The 22,585-nt window shown below is 34.8% G+C and overlaps 1 protein-coding gene across 4 annotated transcripts in view; it reads right to left on the bottom strand.

The window, feature by feature from the left end:
- Positions 1-22,585, bottom strand: part of RNF180 (ring finger protein 180) — a 205,970-nt gene that overhangs the window by 166,335 nt on the left and 17,050 nt on the right. For 2 of the 4 annotated variants that reach the window (XM_027041134.2, XM_027041142.2), the window contains exon 2: positions 12,773-12,907. The exons of the other annotated variants lie outside the window; for them this stretch is intronic. In XM_027041134.2, the coding sequence (XP_026896935.1) occupies positions 12,773-12,907 (135 nt within the window). The remainder of the gene's footprint in view (positions 1-12,772; positions 12,908-22,585) is intronic. 4 annotated transcript variants of the gene reach the window in all.

The raw sequence follows: 22,585 nt of genomic DNA, 5'->3' as shown, positions 1-22,585 counted from the left end.
GTGTTGACAAAGATGTTGCAGAAAAAAGAACTCTGGTGCACTGTTAGTGCACTGTGCACTAAATTAGCACAGCCACTATGAAAAACAGTATGGAGGTTCTTCAAAAAATTAAAAATAGAAATACCATATATCCAATAATTCCACTAACGGACATTTTCCCCTTCCCTCCCTCCAAAAACAATGAAAACACTAATCTGAGCAGACAGATGCACATTTATGTTTATTGCAGCCTTATTTACAATAGCCAAGATATGGAAGCCATCTAAGTGTTGAATGATAGATGACTGGATAAAGATGTGGTGTACATATACAATTCACTCTTTTCTATGCCACATTGTATTGATGTTCCAAGTTAGTAGAGTATGGCAAGAAAAAGAAAAGAGACACACAGATTAAAAATAAACAAAATAACAAAATACAACTTCACACACACTAGGATGGCTAATAAAAAGACTATTAAAATAAAAAGTACATAAGCGTAGGTGAGGACATGGAAAAATGGAACCCTCAAACATTTGCAGTGGGAATGTAAAATGGTGCAGCCACTGTGTAAATAATACTGTTTCTCAGTAAGTTAAACAGAATTACCAATTTACTTATCGAGTCTACTGCTGGGTGTATACCCACAATAATTGAAAATAGGTGTTTAAACAAAAACTTGTACACATATGTTCTTACCAGAACTAATAACAATAATCAAAAGGTGGACACAACCCATGTATCGATCAACTGATTAATGTATAAGCAAAATGAGGTATATCCATAAAATGAAATATTATTCAGCTTCAAGAGAAATAAAATAGTTATACATGCTATTATGTGGATAAATCTTGATAACATAATGCTGGTAAAAGAAGCCAGACACAAAAAGCTACATAGTGTCTGATTCCATTTGCATGTAATATTCGTATCTACAGACATAAATCAGATTAGTAGTTGCCTGGGCTTTGGGGGAAGGGGAAATGGAGAGTGACAGCTTAATGAGTATGGGCTTTCCTCTTGGGAGGATGAAAATGTTCTAGAATTAGACAGTGATGATGGATGCACAACACTGCAAATGTACTAAATATCCCTCGTGGTAAATTTTATGTTATGTATATTTTAGTACAATTTCTAAAAAAGAACATAGTAACTTTTTTATTCATAGTCAGCATACTATGAAAAATACTAAGGAATTCACCAAAAAAGCTGCCTAAAAATCTGCATAATTTCAGTATACAACATCAACATACAAATTTCTGTATATCACATTTCTGTATATTAACACATAAAAAGTGAAAATGTTTAAAGTATCACTTACAACAGCATAAAAAAACATGAACTACATAAGTATAAATTTGACACAACATAATTAAGACCTGTCCACTGAAAACTACAAAATACTATACAAAGAAATTAAAGAAGACCTCATTAAACTAAGGAATATACCATGAAGGCTCAATGTTTTCAAGATCTCAATTCTTCCCAGATTAATCCACAGATTCACCACAATCGTACTCAAAATCCCAGAAGATCTATTTATTAAAATTGATGGATTACAATATTTATGTGAAAATGAAAATTGACCTAAAACACCCCAACAAATTCTGCAACAGAAGAAGAAAGGAAAAGGCCATACACTATCTAATCTCACCAGTTATTAGATCAATGGAATGGAGTCCAAAAATAGACCTGTATACAGAGTCAATTAATTTTTAGTAAATATTTCAATGTAATGAAAAAAGATCTATTTTTCAATAATTGGTGATGGAACAACTGAGGTTAAAAGAAAACCAAAAAACCAAAACAAAAAACCTTGATGCTTACCATACACCACACACAAAAATAACTCAAAATGGATCAGAGTTCTAAAAAGCAAAAGCTCTAACTGTAAAGTGTCTAGAAGAAAACAGAAGAGAAAACCTTTGAAACCCTGCGATAGGAAAAGGATTCTGAGAACACAAAAACACAAACCATAGAGAAGAGGATATGATAAACTGGATTTCATCAAAATGAAAACAATCTACTGTTTGAAGGTGTCACTAAGAAAATGAAAACATAAACCTATACCTGACAAGAACTTTTTAGCCAGAATATGTATGTAAAAAAAACCTCTTACAACCAGGTAAGAAGAAAACATAATTAAAAAATAAATGAGTGCAGATTTTTTTTTCAATATATGAAATTTATTGTCAAATTGGTTTCCATACTAAATGAGTGCAGATTTTAACAGACACTTCACAGAGGGAGATATACTAGTGCTCAAAACCACATGAAAAAGGCAGAACATCATTAGCCCCTGGAGAAATGCAAATTCAAAGCACAATGATACCACTGCACATTTATTAAAAAAGCTAAAAAAGAAGAAAAAGAGGAGGAGGATGAAGAAGAGAAGAAGGAAAAAAGGAACCAGCAATATCAGTACTGACAAAGAGCAAATGAAAATCTTATACATTGCCAGTGGGAATGGCAAATGGCAAAGTCATTTTAGAAAACCATTTGTCAGTTTCTTAAAAAGCTATGCCTACACTTACCACAAGACCTAGCAATTCCTAGCAATAATCAAGAAATATGAAAATATATGTCTACGTAAAGATTTGCATATAGATGTTCATAGCAACTTTATTATAGCTCAAAACTGCAAACCTCCTAAACGTCCCAAAACAACTATGGCATCCCTACAGTAAACAACTATAGGATCCATATAACAGAGAATATTCAGTAATAAAAAGAAATCAACTACTGATAGATGTGGTAACATAAATCAACCTCAAAAACTTATCCTGAGCATAAAAAAACTATATATGAAAGAATATACTTATATTCTCTCTCTAAATATATATACATATATATTTGTATATGTGTATATATGTGTACTTTCTACACATATAGCTTCCGTGTGTGTGTGTGTGTGTGTATAATATATATATATATATTATATATAGTTTCTCTCTACACATATAATTTCTGTATATAGAAACTGGAAAAGACAATACTGTACACGTTGGCTGCAGGTACATGAATACATATACATTTGTCAAAACTCATTCAAGTGTGCATTTCATTACATGTAAGTTACACCCAAATAAAACTGATTTTAAAAAATATGAAAGTATCCTTAAGAAAAGTTATTAAGAAATACTTGTGAATCATACAATTTTGTTGGTAAGCTTCATAGGACATATACTACCCTAGTCCTCTCTGTATCTTCAGATAAAAAGACAGCCCCTGAAATACAACAGGCACTTACTAAATGCTTGATGAGTGAAAGAAAGCCTATTCTGTGCTCAATTTTTTTAGAATTTTCACTGCAGTTATTAACTTTACCTTTCCGAGCCCTATAGTTTTTAAAGTATTTCCTTCAAACTACTGAAGACTGACACAAATGTGCAAAGATAGTGTGCCCATTTTCCCTTTGTGTATTCTTAAAGAAAATACATTTAAGAACCTGAATTCTTAACAATTTGGTCATATATGAGCCAAGGCTCATGATAACAAATTTAAGCGGACTATACAAATCTCTTTATTAAAGAACTTTGGGAAACTATTTGGAAGTGACTCCATAAAAATAAGCAGTCTAGCTTTACCTAAATATTTTTGCCTTAGAAACAAAATGAAATTAAGGATGACATTTTTGTAGAATATAATTAATCTCACAAACATCCATACTCAAACACATTAGCCCCTTACATTAGGAGCTGAGAGATCTTCAGAGTAGTCTAAATGCAATGAATTCTTTAAAAAGCTGTTATCAAGAATACAAATTCGAATAGACAAAGTCATCTTTACTTTGTTATTAGATCCAGAACTACTTCTGACTTTTCAAGCTTCTGTCTATATATGAACTAAGTAAATAATTCTACATTGGTACAATAAACAGTAGGATATTAATGTCAAAGTAAGAAATGGCAATGAACCTATCAATATTTATTTCATGATTACTAGACCCAGTGTTGACCATAAAAAGGGAGTAAAAATTTATATGTAATATATAAATGCATATATATACATATATAAACATTTATATATATATATATATATATATATATATATATATATATGAATGCATGCTAGGGACTATGCTAGGTACTTTAAATTTATTGTCTTGTTTATTTCACTGTGAGTATTCCATTAATTTAATCATAAAGTGATTATGATATTTAATCCCCTAAGATTGACCACAATAACTAAGAAACCACCATCGACTGAAAACTGTAGAGATGCTTTATGAATATTTTTGTGAGAATAAATTGGGAGTCATAATTCTAGGTAGGTAAAAGATATTTTAAAAGGTACTTATGTTTACTGGCTCACTAACATTTATACTGTGTTTACTATGCCCAGGCATTGTTTTAAGGATTTTTACTACTTTACAGATAAGGAAATTGAGACAAGAGAAATTAAGTGACTTTATGTAACTTGTCCAAGGTCACATATTAAGTAGTAAAGCAAGGATTTCCATCAGGCAGGCAGGCTTCAATACTCCTGTCCTGAGTCACTAAGTTTTCATTGTTACTTCCTGCATGTAATAAATACTATTGTTTTCAGGGCAATTAACTTTCCGTTATCTTTAGCATAAGTATGTTTTAAGGTGATACTACTTTTCCTGAGCCTTAGAAAAAAACAAAACAAAACAAAAACCTGAGGCATAATTTATTTTTAAGTTAACCAAAACCATTACACTAACTTATATAAGAGGAAAGGTAGATTTAGAAAAAATTCTAGTTTCTTCTGATATGGGACCCCCCAACCTGACCTTTATTTGAGAACTATTAGTATAAACCAAGCACACATTTTTCTCTAAATAGTTGAGTTAAACCACAGTTTCATAGGAATATTGGTTACAGCAACTGATACAGGTGAGAGGAATGTAAAGGCTGCATAAAGACTATATAGTGTTCTGTTTCCTCTTCAGAAAACTTAGAAAGGACCAAGAAGGCCAGTGTAAACAAAGAAGCCTCAATTATAAATAATGAGACTGCCAACTACTTCACCTGTACTTATACACACAGTCCTAGAAAATATATATATTATTCATGATATTTACTTCCAATATAGACTTATCGGTAAAGTAGGACATATCATAAAATATTATGTTTAGTTTATAAATCTACAATCATCTAATTTTTTAAAAATCATACAAGTTTATATGATAAGACAAGTTCTAATGAACGTATTTTAAGACAAATGACAAAATGGAAGGATTCCAATTTCAGGAATTTAATGCCTTTCAAGTAATGGCATGAGATGTTATCTCCTAGAAAAAAATCAAACTGAATATTAGAAAAACTGTATTACTAGGACTTAATAAAACCTTACTAGACAGTTTTCTCATGTCTCAAATTTATACATGAGGAAAGAATGAAAAGTTAACAGCTAATTTCACTTAATGCTGTCAGAAAAATGTTGACAAAATATTTCATAAATGAAATAATTAGTTTCAAGCAGCAGGGGGAGCTAAGGCATTGTTAATTTGTGCTTTAAGGGTCAGGAATGTTTCTTGTTGCTGTATATACAGAGAACTTCATTTAATTTTAAAATTATAAATTTTATGTGTTATCTTTTTATCATTTAATGATCTTTACGATGCTAATCAAGCAGAACAGGTTAAATGTAAAAAGTTGACATAGACAATTTAATATTCCAAGATGTTTTGAAAAATGTTCAACATTTGGCATTTCCAATGTTAGCTGTAATATTCCCTCAGATAATTTATTAAAAGTGAGCCAACTATACACTTAACTATTACTGCTATAAACACAAGGAAAAGACAGAGTAACAAACATGTCACTTACATTAACATTATTAACTGAATATTTAAAGCGTTACAAAAGTAAAAGAACCAAATTCTATTACACTGCCCTTTGTTTCTTATTTGGACTCTGAGAAGATACTTCAGGGTGAAAAAAACATTTTTTTTTAACTCAAAAGGTCGGAATGAATGAAAAAAAATATTAAAAGACTCACTTAAGGGCAGTCTCCCCACATCTGTTGTTGCCTAACTTTCTAAAAATTCACTCTTCACACAATAGCCAAAATGATCTTTTTAAAATTCAGTGGTCATATCACTTCTTTTCAGTAACTTTCCAGCTCTTACAATAAAAATCAAAGTCCTTAATTTGGCTTACAAGACCTTAAATGATCTAACTGGTAACTTGTTTTTCTTGCCTCAAATCTTGCCAAAACTTCCTCTTGCTCTCTCAACTCCAATCATGGAAATCTTCTAGTTTCATGGATACACCACACTCTCTCCAACATAGTTCTTTGAACATGCTGGTCTCAAAGTTTAGAATGTTCTACCTTCCTGTTACAAGCAGTTTCAATTCTGTCTACATACTGTTCTTATGGTTCCCAATACTTTTTCTTCTTGCCACTTACATGGCCAATAAATATTTATGATTGACCACTATCCTGAAAGCTTCACAAGGACAAGGCATCTCTCTCTTCTTGTTTGAATTTCCAGTGTCTATTACATGAACTATTTGTTGTGTCTTACTCGGTTTGAGTTGCCACAGCAAAATACCACACAGCTCATGTGGCCTAAACAGAAGACATTTATTCCTCACACTTCTGGCGGCTAGAAATCTGAGATCAAACTGGCAGGCAGCATGCTCAGATAGGAGTAAGAACTCTCTTCTCAGCTTGTAGATGACTGCCTTCTAACTGTGGCCTCACATGGTGGACATAAAGAGACATCTCTGTCCTCTTCTTATAAGGCCACAGTCTTTTCAGGCTAGGGCCCCATCCTTAAGATCTCATTTAAATCCTAATTGTCTCCTGAAGACGTATCTCCAGATAGTCACACTGGGTAATAGAACTTCAAAATGAACTTGTACAGAGGACTCCATGAAGTCTGTAGCATGTGGAAACTGAGTATCAAATATCTGCTGCCACTAAGGGAACATAAAAATATTTAAAATGTAATAAACAATATAAATATGATTTATTTCAATATGATAGCCATTGAAGGAAAGATATCCTAAGATTAATAAACTCAGAGGGAAAATGAGCAAAATATGTAGCCAAAAAAAGGTGGAAGAGTTGTGTAATCCAATAATCAATTCAACACTCGGCGATTACATTATTGCCACCTTGGTGCTGGGACGGTGTTTTAAAGCTGAAACACTTCACAGAATGTAGCTCAAAAAGAGGCAGACTTTTTCAGTTATAATGCTTTTAAGTGTTGGATTATTCCTCAGTCCCCATTTTCCTCAACTCACTAGAAGCTGGTACTTGTCGCCACAACTCTCTCAACTATAATGAACACTGACCAATGATCTCCTCTTTGCTAAAGCCAATGTACACTGTTAATTGTCATGCAGGGTCTCTACACATGACCAGTGTGTCTGCCACCTCTACACAAATCTTGGGGGCACCTTTTACAGACCAGCACCCTCTGGAATCGTGCAGTGTACAACCTGTACTTTGAAGCCAGAGTCTGTTCTTCGGTATCTCCACCCAGTGCTATTAGCCAATCTCTCTTCCTAGAAAACATCCATCCTTTGAATTCTGTTAACACTATATCCTGATTTTCAGTCCTACCTTTCTTGCTACTCTATTTTTCTACTCTGTGAGCTTCATTTTTTCCATCCATCCTTTAAATACCCTTAGACCCTCTTCTTTCTTACTCCATTCACACTCAGCATGGTGAGCTCACCTACTGTCATAGCTGCACTCTCCACTTGTATGCTAATGACTCCCAAATCCACATTTTTATGCAGATGTTCTCAATCCCACATCCTCAGAATCAGTAGCCTCCTAGACATCTCTATTGGAATGTTCTATAGACCATATAAACTCAACATGTCCAAACTGTATTATCAAAGCTGGCTAAAAAACTAAAACTGAGGACACCATCCCTAGCCACTGGCAAAGACTTCACAAATGGAGGGCATTTCTGTCATTTTATTTTTATGTTTTTAGGGTTTTTGTTATTTTGCTTTTGGTTCTTACTTACATTTCATGTGCTGCAGCCCTAGAGTAGGGTGGGAGCCCCTTTTCTCCATGTGGGCATTGCAGACTGCCTCCAAATTCCACTCTAAATTCCCTGGTGCATGCCATCCTACGTGCTGGTGGCTGGAAAACTAACATTCAAATGTCCCAGATTCCCTTACAGCCCAAGTTCCACAAATACCTAGCTTCCACCAAGCTGATATACCCAATCACTATTAGGAAAGATACGTGATGACTGCATTTGTGCTTTGTTTTGAAGGTATTTGACTATTCTGCAGCACAAGTTACTGTGATCCCAGTATCCAGTGTTTAGTTTTGTGGGGGCTGAGAGGCAGAGCGTAACCTCCATTTCCTGGCATTGGACAGGGCTAAAGAAGTGTGGTTCTCAAGCCAAAAGCTATGGACTTTAGGTTCTGTCTCCCTAGATTCTTAATCTTCTAGGTTGTTCTGAAGGCCATCTCACATCTGTGTGGGGTGATGAAGACAGGAGACAGAATCTGAAGTTTGCTCAGGGTGAGGAGATTCTAAAGGGTAACGCCTACATAAAGTTGGGCTATAACCTCAGTTTAAGAGTGAACAAGCAATAAATCTGTTGCTCAGAGGAACACAGAAGAAAACTTGCTAATGTCAATGTGAAAGGAAAGGGAAAAAAAAAATCTTCTCCTGAGGGCAGAGAAGTATTTCTTAAACAAAAAGTACAAAACATAAAGGAGATGATTAGTAAGTTCAACTACAGTATATTATGAATTTCTGTTCATGAAAAGATACCACCAAGAGTGAAATACAACTTCTACAAACTGGCAAAAGATATTTAGAATAAAAAAACAGAGTATTTGTATTTAGAATACACATAGAACTTTCAAAAACCAAAGCAAAACCACCTAAAAACAGGCAGAAAAGAAGACATTTTACAGAAAAGACAAATGGTCTCGGAGATGACATGTTAAATGCTGGCAAGGATGTGGAGTGACAGCAATGCTAAACCATTGCTCATGGCACTGTCATCTGAAAAAAGTTTAGCGCCTCCCAGTGAGGTTGGAATATGCACATACCCTAGGATGCTGTGACTTTATTCTTAGAAATACACTCCTGCAAACTGGCAAAAGATATTTACAACAGAAAATATCTGTGTCAAGACATGTAGAAGAAAGCTCATAACAGCACTGTTTTTAAAAACAAAACAAGATAAAACTCAAATTATCAAAGGTGGAATGAATTACACCAGAATACTGCATTACACAAAAGTGAACATAAGTGGTAGTTATATTGAACGTGATAATTTAAGTAAAATCAACAATTTCTGGAAGAACACCTACTTACAGTGTGATTTCATTTACAGAAATTAAAACAACACAACACTTCCAGAAATAAACACAATTTATTTTATACCCATGTTTTTAATTGTAGTTTAATAGGCAATAAAGATAATAGGTAACAAATTTAGCATTCCTTCAGCATAGCATCTGATAAAATTATGTTCAGATTCCAGTATTTTATTTTATAATTTACTTTAATTAAAACAGACCTTTTATTCACCTTCAATATTTTTATGAAATGTTTCCATTTAAAAATGTAAAGTGTTTCTATGATTTAAAGAAAGACTGAAAAAGAAGCTAATACCAATATACCCACTACCCAGTTTAGTAAAGACAAACACGATTACCACTTTAGAAGCCCCATCAGGACCCCTGATTACATACTCCTCCTTTCTTAACAATGATACTGACTTATTCCTAAGCCTAGTTTTTAATAGATGTTACATATGAAGGTGTTATTTTACATGCATATTAGATATTTTAATATATTTTATTATACATAAACAATGAATATATATTTTTATAAATATGTATTGAATATAAATTATTTTATATAAATATATGACAATTTCAATAGTTTTATGTGTGTGTATATATATTTATATATACATATATGTGTGTGTGGGTGTGTGTATATATATGTATACATATACATTTTATTTTAAATATAAAGCTACAGAGACAAACAACAGATCGGTAGTTGCCTGGGGCTGGGCATGGGTGCAGGCAAATAGGCCTGAGGAAACTTTCCGGGGTAATGGCAAGGTTTTAAAACTGTACTGTAGTTGGTGGTTGCCCAACACAAATATTTACTGAAAATCATTTAGTCTTATTCTTACAATGGGTGAACTTTATGGTTTACAAGCATGTGTGGGTGTAGTTTTTTTCTCCTTCTGGGAAGCCTTCCATGACTAGCCCAGGCAGCAGTTTGTTCACATCTCTCTGTTACTGTACTTATCAAATCAGTCTACACCTTGACCTGTTTTGAACTAGAGTTTAAAGCTCCTAAAAAATAATAATAAAATGAAACAAAGCTCCTAGAGGACAAGAATATCTTTTGTATTCCGTACCACTTTCTTCTACAACCCATCCCAATACATCCTAAAGTAGCACCTAGAATTTTCTCGCTCATTAAATAACTGTTAAAGGAATTAATGACTAGGAGTTCTGCAGGTAAATGGAAGTAGCAGCCACTCTATTGACAAAGTGTAAGACTGCATGATACCCTGAGGGAGGAGCCAAAGCAGCAAAGTGAGTGTGGAGTTTAGAGTACTCCCTTTGGACCCTCAATGTCAGGTCCAAGTGTAGCTGCACTGATTAGAAAAAGTACAAACTGGAGGAAATTATTTAATTGTCTGTGCCTCAGTTTCCTTATCTATGAAATGGAAATTATCTTCCTCAAGACAATCTATTCTTATAAACTATAAACAATAAATCATACAAAACATTTATAACAATGCCTGACCAAAAAACACAAAAAAGGTACTTGACATCAGTAATCAGTAAGGAAATGCAAAAATGCAAATTAAAATTATAATGATATACCAATATACATCTAGCAGAATGGCTAAAATTACAATCTGAAAATACCAAGTGTTGACAAAGATGTAGAACTGGAATTGTCATCATTGTTGTTGGAAATTAATATTCACCCTAGAAAACTAGTAGCAGTTTCTGAAAAAAAAATATTAAAACATACCCACTCTAATGATTCAGGAAGGAATACTGACCAATGAAGTTTGGGAAGATGCAGCCTGGAACATGAGTGAAGGGAGATGTAACTAACTTTTCAGCAGAACCCTGGAAAGCTCCCTAATTTAGATTCTGAATGATGAAAAAAAGCAGGCATGAGAAAGCCTAGTTACTGCCTTTCAGGATTACAGTTGAGATCTGTAAGCCTGTAAAATGAATTAATATTTGTAAAGCATTTGGAAACAACACCTGACATAGCATGTTATACTAGTGTTTGCTAAATAGATTTAAAAAAAAATACCTAATCTGTGCCCCCCAGAATTCATTCCTACATATACACCAGAAAATACATCAAACACAAGCACAGAAAGTTTTTTACAAAAATACTGACAGTTTTATTCATAACCCAAAACTAAAAATTCAAATGCCCATTCACAGAAAAAAATAATAAATTGTGGTATATTCATCAATAGCATATACTCAGTAAAAAACAATAACAACAAACTACAAACACAAAACACGAATGAATGTCTAAAACATTATGCTGAACAAAATAAGTCAGGTACAAAAGAATACATACTGTCTGATTCTATGTGAATGAATCAAGGTTAAGAACAAGCAAAACTATCTATGGTGATAAACATCAAAATAGTAATTGTACTGTGAGAAGGAGAGGAGAGAATTGGCTGGAAAAGGGCAAGAGAACTTTCTGGAATGATGGAAATGTAGACCTTGATCTGATTCATGGCAGGACTGAAAAAATTTATGAAGTTGCATACTTAATTTTTTTTACTCTAGGTAAATTATACCCAACAGAATACTCTTGGCATGACCAGTTTTTCTTTCCCAATTAAAATGCTTTGTCAGTTTTTAAAAAGGATCTGTTATGTAGTTAAGTATGTAAACCAAAATGATCTACTATTATCAGTTCCAGTTGGCTAATTTGTTAGACTTATGAGGAAATAATCATAATTACACATGGCTGAGGCAAAAAAAAAAAACAAAACAAAAAAAAGAAGAAGAAAGAAAGAAAAAAGAAAACAAACTAACAAAAACCAAAACCTGAGTATCTCTTGAAGCAGGAGAAGTGAATAATGACAGGTGATTACAGCCACTCTCTTTGTTGAAAGGAGAACTTCCTATAAAGTCTATGGATTACGATCTAGTTTGCACTTCTTTCATAATGCTCTTAGAGAAGTCTAGGGCTTTTAGTTTTGTTGCTTAAAAAGCCTTTATTTGTGCCAGGACGACCAGTTAAATGCTTTTAAATATTATTCAGGTTTTCCTACTGACTCTGAATTACACATGAACTTCCTAGGCCCATACTGAATATTAAATACATACACACACGGATACACACACACACGTATGTGTATGTGTGTGTATGTGTGTGTGTGTGTGTGTACATATATATAAACTATATACACAGTTATATATATATAAAACTTATTTTATTTTATATACACACTATATATATACACACACAATAAAATAAGTTTTCCATTTCTCACTAGGATCTTGAATTTAATTTTGTGTTGATGACTAAGGTTCATTCAGAGTGGGAATAAGAAAAACACTTATTATCTTCAACTTACATCTATGATACTGCACTTAAAATTTTAAGGGCATGTTAATGTCAGCAGCTAAAAATAAAATTAATTTTAACTGTGGAAGATGGGAAGCCTTCTGAATAGCACTTTGAAAATGTTTTCAGTGGTGAGGTAAAAGAACATAAAAGAAGTTAAGCCAGGTGTTAAGGGATAGGTGTGCACCTGTGGGCGTGCTCGCGGCATTTGTATACTAGGAAATAGTTTGAAGTTTGGAGTACTCACCGTAATCACTTGATTCTCAAGATATTTCATTAAACAACCAGAACTTGCTATACATTTTCTACATTTCCAACAACGAAGAATACTTATGTCTTCTTGATTGTGATTTTTAATTATCAATTCTTCATTTCTTTTCATCTGTGGGAAAATGAATGCATTTTTTCAATGCTGAACTGTGTCAGAATAAACTTGAGTTTCTAAACCCTTACCACCACATCAGCTACATGTGGAGCAGAAGAAAAATAATTCTTATTTACTGAGGTACCTACTACCAGGTCTTGGGCTAGGGACACTCTATAAACTATGTCCTGGATTGAAAATTCAATTATGATGATGATGAATTTTGTTAGTGACTACCAGCTTATTTTATTTTTGCAGAACATTTTATGTCTTTTTCTTTCCATCTTTCTCTCACTAAAAGTCATAAAAAGCAACTGCTAAAGGGTCAATTAAATAAGTTACTGCAGTGGCCTTAGAAGAGCCATAACAAAGAACTACAAATATTCTACTAAATAGGAAGTTTAAATAACCACAGCATTAAATTTTAAACATAATAGAATTTGAGTTGTAGTTAATTAATTATATGGTAATAGTAAGTACTTTCTTTAAATTGATGGCAAAAATTCTTTATCCTAAATGCAGTAATTTCTCTTAAATATTGTACTCAGTGGAACAGTTATTATACTACATCTTGTGGTATATGTAGTCAAACAAAAAAACTTGGAGAATCACCCTAACCAACTTTGTAGTCTTATTTTTATACCTGAGATTTTATGTAAATACTGTAAATTAGAGCAATTTGGCAGAACAATTTCACACTAATAATTCCAAAATATGTGCAGTATATTTAATAACGGGCCTGGTAACTATTCATTAGAAAGAGAGGAAATGTTATTTATTAAGGTATCCACAAGGGACTGACTAGTTCCCTGGCCACATTTCCTCATTTGTTAGCTCTTTCATTTTTCATTCATTCTTCAACATTTCCTGACAGCTAACCAAATGCCACACAAACTCTGGGGACAAGAAGTTGAGTAAAACTTATTTTCTGTCACAAATGTACTTACTGGGTAGAAAACTGATCAAAGTAACGAACAGTTTTCTACTATAGCTCATTATAATCACTTGGGAAACTTTAAAAAATGATGCCTACGCCCCAGTCATAGAAATTTTGACTTATTAGGACACGGGGAGGGAGTTAGGAGTGGGTAAAGTTCCCCAAGGGATCCTACAGTCAGGGTGGTCCTATGGTCAGGGTGATCCTATGGTCAGATCCTATGGTCAGGATGAAGATAGACATGTATTATACAAACAATTAGCTAAACTGCAAGACTTAAGGACTATAAAAGAGAGAATTCTGATACACTTTCACCAAACTGAAAGGATTTAAGGAACTGCCTGGGAGGGCACAGCATGACCCTCTTACAGCCAATCTAGCTCCTCCAACCTTCAGGTAGCTAGATCCAGTTCTGTCTCCACCAACAACCGCACAGACCATCTTAGTCCAGTTGACTACTCTAGGTCCTCAACAATCTTAATAATACAGTATTTGCAAATGTCTCATCTCCTCCTGCCTTTTTCATTCTTGAAACCCTCTCCTTTACTTCTTTGGCACGCCTTTCTTCACTCTAGATCCTTCTAAGTGTCTTAAATCCTCATCTCCCTTTTTAAACACCAGTGGTTCTCAGCCAGGAGTGGAGACAGCAGGGAGGGGTCCTATCAGAATCAACGATGGAGAAACTCCCTATCTATGTTCCTCCTCTCCTTGAGATGCACATGCCTCCCTATTTTTCCATCCTTTTCTCCAAGTGTCAAGATTTTCCATGCTTTCTTGGGGTGCAAGTATGCAGTTAGAAAAAACCCTGTAGGTGAGTCTAATAAGTCTTTGTTGAGAATTACTGAAAATTACAGTGTCACAACTCTTCCATCAATGACTTATAAATCTATATATCTAATTTTTATCTTATTCCAAAGCTCTAGAGCAGTAACTTCAATTTCCAGATGTCAACTGCACATCTCTGTATGAATCTCTCTCACGGCCTTTGTAGTGACTGTTTGTTGTCTAGGTCTGCGCTACCCCATACGGTAGCCACTAATCAGGTGTATTACTGAGCACTTCAAATATGGCTAATTTCAACTGAGATGTGAAGTACAAAGTACACACTGGATTTGGAATACTCTGAAGGAAAAAAAAGCTAATACCAATCATTAAATACCAATCATTTTAGATTAATTTCATGTTTGTAACAATTCATTTCACTTGTTTCTTTTTACTTTGATTTGGCTACCAGAATTTTTAAATTGCATGTATGCCTTCTGTCATGCTCCAGTTAGAGGACACTCATCCAGACCTCCTCCTTGCAGGTGTTTGCATCATGTTCTCATCACAAGGAGCACCTGGGGGTGTTATTTAAATGTAGGTCACAGGGCCACATTCCCAGAGAATGTGGGTAGAAAACTGTTTCTATGGTAGGAATTGGTATATTTAAAAAGAACACTAGGTTATTGTTAGAGTGACCCAAAGGCCACAGTTTGAGAGACACCAACCCACAGAATGCAGTCAAAGCTCCCTATTGTGTCAAAAAAAGGCCCTTTAGGTAGCACAAGGGATCTCTGTGGGGGAAGTGCTCTCAATCTGACTGCAATGGTGCTCACATGAATCTATACACGCAATAAAAGTGCACAGAACTAAATACACACAACAGAGTGCATGTAACTGGTGAGATGTCAATTAAGTAAATGGTGTGAAGGATATTCAGGATCTCTCTGTGAATCTATAATTAACAATTCACACTTGAATCTACAACTATCACAGAGTAAAAAGTTAAAACAATGTTTACCACATACAGTAAAAAGTCCAAATTTTAAAACTTCATAGTATTTTTACCAATTCAGTGTCCTAACATATTTGTATAATCCTCTATAATGCCTTTTCTCTATATTTTTGCATACTTTTTGATTGCCTCTTCATATGACTAAGACTATTTTCTTCAAGGAGAATAGGAATATCATTTAGTTTTTCCTCTTCAAAACAAAAAACAAAGCCTTTTTACACCCTTTAAAATCGGACTCAAAGATGTTTGTCAAGCTTGGTATCCCCTCCATGAATACTCCACATCAACACTAATGCTTATCTTTGTGCAGTTCCCCCAAATTACTTTTTCTGCTTTCATACTTTGAAATTTGCTGTTCTCTCTTCTGTAATGTCATTTCTCTTACCGCTGACTTTACATTAAGAAATGCTTTTCACCCTTTAAGGCTGAGCTCAAAGCGTTCTTTTACAGAAGCACCCCCAGGAAAATACAACCGTTTCCTCTTCCATGTTCCCAATGTACTTTGCACACACCTCTACAGCAGCACTAGTCACGCTGCATTACACTTACCTCTGTGTATGTGTGTCCTATCAACTTACTCCTAAAGAGCACAGTATTCTTTGCAACTCCATATTCTTACAATCAAACATGGTACCTGGTACCAAAAAAGACACCCAACAAACATTTGCTGAAATCAGATGAACAAGATCTGGGAGACAGCTCAGCTTACAAATTGTCTTTTTCCAATACCAAGTGTTAAATATGTCTAGACAACTATTAGTGGGGCAGAATGGACAGAAATCCTTTTGCCAGTGATGTGAGGAGCCCAAGAAATAAAGCTATGTTTACACGTACCTAAGCTTAAAAGGAGAAGCGGAAGCTACCCAACAGTGATGTATTTCTAAGAGAGCTGAGGTGGCTTCGGTCAAAGAATCTATGCTCAAGGAAACAGCCAAATACGGTAAATGAACTTATTACCAAAATGGTCATCTCTCAATAAATCTGAACACACCATAGTTATTGGCTGCTAACTCAAACTCATCCTCACCTCAGCACCCTGGATACTAGTAATGGTAATAGGAAGAGGGGAATGTAGAAGTAAACTACCGGAAACTGTTTTCTGAACTCTTGTGATACACTCGAGTCTAAATTTGGGGCAGCACACACCTAACACCACATGGCTTTAACACTGTGAGGACTTGGAGGTAACGACTAGAGAGTACTATCGAAACAAAGAGAAAAGCAACAGAGACAGGTGATCTTGGGAAATGGTCCAACACAAAAATGAACTCATTCCTGAGTACATAGGGGCCATCTCATAATGCTCAGAAATACATGCAGGGACTGTGCAGAGGGGCTGGGTTCTGAGTCAACAGATGTGGATAACAATGTGTAGAATCCTGGTATTAACTGTTCATAGAATTGCCATGCAACTTACAAGTGGGTAAGGCCTAAGGAATTCAGGTAGAGTAGTCTTTGGCTGCTTTTCTCACAAATCCTATTCCTCATCTCTTATTCCGGTTCTGATCAGATCAGATATATACATTTTTCTAACATGGAGTGCTCTCCTTGGACCCTAGTTCTTCCTACCTGTCACAGTCTTGGTCATGTTGACCTCATCTCCTGTCCCACACTTGTCTCTTGGACCAAGCTAGCTCGTAATACCTACTTAATCTCCACATTGCCTGTTCATAGGTTTCCCTTTGCCGTACTTCATTATCCATCCTGATACTCTTGACACTTTGTGGCATTTCCTCAATGCACTGGGGATTTGGGAAATAAAGGTTTCCTGAGTTATGCATATCTCTCAAATATCAACACATTTCATTACAGAATTTCAAAAAGGCCATGTGTGTTAATATCACCATCAACATCAGCAAAAAAGTTATTTAATTATGGCACCGTAGTCAAGCTCACAGTGTTGGATACAACTTTTCCAAAGCACTAATTTTTGTTTAAAGTTAAAATTCGATCACTTGCAACAAATACTACAAGATACCCGAGTGGGAACAACTACATTCTGTCAATCATTCAAGGAAACACGGTGTAGTAGGGAAAGGTGTACAGAGCAGCTCTCAACTAAAACATGTGAAAGGGCTTCTCCTCTGGACTGCCATCAGCTTTCAGTGTACTGCAGAAATGCTTTATGCATTCTTTATTTTTTTATTCACGCAGAATATTTAAAGAGTATGGATTTCAGAGGAAAGATTTAATAAAATCAATAATATGTACTGCTTCAATCAACAGTTTTTTAACAGCATGTGAGGGCAGTGAAGAATAAAATGAGTACTAGCACAGTTTGTCACCAATGCCTTGATTCTACTAAGGGATCAGCAGTTATACTCACTACTGCTTTTGCATTATTAATGAACATGTTAACACATTTAAAAAAGGTAAATAAGGGGCACATGGGTGCCTCAGTCAGTTGAGCATCTGGCTCTTGATTTCGGCTAGGGTTGTGGGATCCAGCCTTGCGTTGGGCTCTGTGCTGAGCAGCATGGAGCCTGCTTAAAATTCTCTCTCTCCCTCTGGCCCTCTCCCCGACTCGCACACTCTAAAAAATTGTAAATTAAAAAGTCAAATGATATCTTAATATTACCAAGAAAACAGTTTGACCTGATTTTCTCAAAGGTCTTAGAGACATAAGGGACTGTGGACCACGTTCTGAGAATTGTTACTTCATGCAAAACAGTGATCCCCAAAACGTTGCCTATGAAAGTCTTATTTTTCACCATATCCTTTAAAATATTTAAGAAGTATTTATGAGTCCCTATGCAGAAACATATTTATAATTAAGTTGAAATTTTCTCTAAAGCTAACAACTGAATTATAACCTCCATAAAGAAGTTTCATTCCCTCATCTACCTTTGCAACTTTTTCATGGTTAAATATCAGCATTTTGCACAGGACTAATTCCACACTCCTGGGTCTCTAAGGTTTGCTCACCTTCTTTGTTACTCATGAATTTAAACTGGACATGTATCAATTTTGAAAATTAACCTAAAATTAGAAAACATGAATAAACCACAACTTCAAAAATTAAAATAGAACTCAAAATATCTCCTCCAAAACCGATATAAAAAAGGGAGGGAGGTCCAGACAAAAATGCTCTAGTTGGAAAATTATCCAAAACTTTCAGAAATGGGTAATCTTTGTAACTTACATGACTTTATAACTATGTAACTTATATAAAAGGAAGACTAGCTTCAAAAAAATAATATAACCTTGACATACCAAGCATACATAAGGATATCCTTACATCTGTAAGAATACATAAACCAGACAAGGCGAGTATAGAAAAATATATACCAATTTATTTATGAACATAAATGCTAAAATCCTAAATAAAATATTAGCCAACAGAATCCATCAATTAAAAGAAAAAAAAAACATTTTCACCAAACAGGATTATTTTCAGAGATTCAAAGAAGGTACAAAATGGGAAAAAAAAATCTATCCAATATATTCAACAAACTAAAAGATTTTAAGAAAAAAAAAACACATGACCATTTTAAAAGACGCAAAATAAAAACTTCTGGTGAAATTCAATACTTAGTCATAATTAAAACATGAAAATCCTCTGCATCATAGAAGAAAATTTCCTCAACCTGGCAAAACGAAGAGTTTACTGAAATCTTTAGCAGTTTAATACTTGATCATGAAACTTTAAAAGCACTCCCTGAAAATCAGGGAAAAAAGACAACGATACTCATATTCGCCACACTATTCAACTTTGTAGCAGAACTACTAGCAAACACAATAAAAGGAAAGGAAATTAAAGGTTCAAGGATTGAAAGGAATAAGTTAAAAGGAAACTAAGTTCCTGTTATAACACAGGCATCATTTTTCTTCTTTGGGGCTGAAGATGTTTCCACCTTCTTAGAACTATATAAATCACACTGGTTAGCAGGTTTGTTCCTTGATAACTGAGGAGAAAACATGTATAAACAATACTTCTGTCGTGCACACACATGCACGTTTCTTTGTTCCATTACCACATTGTTCATTCTCTTGATTTTCATCTCAACTGCACCACTTTCATTTACTTGGTACCATATTTAAATTTTTCATGTATTCGTGTATATATATGCAGCCTGAATGTTTAAATTCAACTTTTAGATTTATATTCAATACTTCCAGTATTACTAATGAGCAGAAAGACACCTCCCCCACCCCATGAGAACATTTCTCACCAGTTTATATGGTCAGAATAAGATCCTGGAAAATATTTTCCCACACTGTTTTCCTTATTCAAAGAGTGTGCTGCTCAAAGAAATCTGCTGGGACACAATGCGAAATTAAAAACTAAGGTGATGCAGGACTAGTAATATAGTAATTCTAATGCAATATTAGTTTCTCAGTGTGGAGATTCATTGCTATACACTTGTGATCCATTTACTTTTCATATTCATACTGTATCATATTTCAATATAGGAACTACTTTAAAAACTTGCAGTGACTTCAAAGTCAGTCCTTGCTTCTGTTCCCACCACCATATGACCCCATGCTTGCCTCTGATTGAAAACAGTAGATAAATAATGCTCAATATGGTGCCATGTCTACAGTGGCAACTTTCATCATCTAGTCCTGGATGGATACAAGGCCAGTTTTTATGACAGGTGGAAGTCAGGGAATTCCAATGGGACAAGGAGTCAGAGATGCATATTCCTTATATGCCTACAGAGCGGTTACTTACCTATCACCAAGGAAAAATGGGAGAAAACAGGGGAATATGTAGCAATGTGCCCCTGGGGCTTGCTCATTAGAATACTGATGTGTCAAAAATCAGTTTATAAGGGAGCGGATAAAGAGTCCTGATCCCTTTCACCACCAAAGAATAGTTTAAATACTAAAGGAGCCTTTTGTAATCCAAATCGTGAACAATTGGGAATGGGTCAAGACAGAAAAAACTAATGCAAAGAACTGTCACACAGGGACAACTTTCAAGTTCAACACATCAGTCAGACAACAACATCAATAAAAGCATTTTTGTATTTCATTAGAAAAGAATTCTAACTTTTCTATCAGAACAGTAAAGAAAGACAATTGTAAATTAGTGATTTCAAGCAATTTCATCATCTTTTTATATTATCATGTAATATTTGGGCAGAGAGGGAGGGATAAGTAGGTGGTACACAGGAGGATTTGAGGGCAGTGAAACCATGGTGTAGGATGCTATAACAGAGGATACAAGGTACTATTTTTGTCTAAAACCTATAGAAATATATACAACACAAAGAGTGAACCCCAATGTAAACAACAGACTTTAGCTAAAAATAATACATCAAGGGGCACCTGGGTGGCTCAGTCAGTTGAGCTTCTAACTTGATTTCAGCTCAGGTCATGATCCCAAGGTCATGGGATCAAGCACAGTGTGCAGCCTACTTGAGATTTTCTCTCTCTCACCCGTCCCCCACCCTCCCTGCCCCTCTCTCCTGCTAGTGCTCACTCTCTTAAAAAAAAGTACATAATTATTTTGATGTAACATAGCACTATTTACTCAGAGTTATTATTCATTAACAAAGTAGGATTCATTTACTTCCTTGGTAGTTATGCAATTCAAAATAGCTTTTCCTCTGAAACTTGATATCAACATTGGTTTTCTAAATATAGGAAAAATTTCTACCTTGTCAATATGTTACCTGTTACTTGGGATGCCATAACAGAAGACCATAGACTAGGTGGCTTAAACAATACAAATTTCTTTTCTCGCAGTTCTGGAGACCAGAAATCCAGTATCAGGGTGCCAGGAATTTGGGTGTCTCTTTCTAGCTTCCAAACAGCTGCTTTATCCTCACATGACCTTTCTTCCGTGCATGTACTTTTCTGGTGCCTCTTCCCATTCTTATAAGGATAACAGTCCTATTGGATTAGGGACTTACCCTTATGACCTCATTTAAGCATAATGACATCTTTAAAGGCCATATCTCCAAATACCATCATACTGGGGTTAGGACTTAAACACATGGAATTGGTGGGGGTGGATGGGAGACAGAGCTCGGTCCTTAACATTTCTTCCTCTGGCCCCCCAAATTACACGTCCTTTCAGATGCAGAATACATCCACCCTATCCTAATAGCCCCCAAATCTTAACCCATTCACAAATCAGCTCTAATTCCCAACTAGCATCTAAATCAAGTATGGGTGACCGTTTAATTATTCCTGAGGCAAAATTTCTCTATAGCTGTGAACCTGTGAAATCGGAGAAATTATGTGCTTCTAAAATAAAATGGTGGGAAAGGCTGAGGACAGACACGGTTCTATGCATGAAATACAAAATGTCTTTTTTATTGTCTGATGTGTTAAACTTAAAAAAAAATCAATATAAAGAGAAATCTTACAGAAAAGGAGAGAGAGGTCCCAAGCAAGTCCAAACCTAGCAAGTCAAATTTCATTAGATATTAAGACTCAATAATAATTTCCTTGGTCTAAAAGTCATCTGTTAGTGAATAAGGAAGAAATACCAAAGAGTAAAATGGACAAAGAATTTAGAGGTCCCTTATCAATTATCTATGAATTTCTTAAAAATTAGAACCAAAGGAGGTGAAATTGGTAAAAATATGGAATGAGTAATGCATACCAAATTAGAAAATAAAACACTACACTGTTTTAGCCAATTTAGACCATCTCAGAGCAAATAAAATAAAAGTTAGAAATATTAAGAAAAATCTAATCAAACCACACTAGAGTAAGAGGTGATATTAACCTCAATACTCAATACCATGTTAACTCAGTATCATGTTGCTATCATGTTACCTAAATGAGGAAGCATCTATACCTCCTATATCTGCTGAAGATTGGCTCAGAAGCAGTAGGTCTACAGATAAATATGCCCATGGGAGCATATTTGATGCTGATGAGATAGGATATTGGTTTTTTAGATAATGACTACAAAAATCAGAAAGAAAATATTCCATTACTGATTGAGAAATACACTCGCCATACCCTATGGGGGCTTAAATTACAAATGTGTATAAGATTTTCTGGCTTAAAAGCATCATGG

This window comes from Acinonyx jubatus, chromosome A1 (assembly GCF_027475565.1).
Source record: "Acinonyx jubatus isolate Ajub_Pintada_27869175 chromosome A1, VMU_Ajub_asm_v1.0, whole genome shotgun sequence".
Lineage (NCBI taxonomy): Eukaryota > Metazoa > Chordata > Mammalia > Carnivora > Felidae > Acinonyx > Acinonyx jubatus.
Note: the sequence above shows the minus strand (reverse complement) of the source record. Positions and strands in the feature narration are given on the sequence as shown.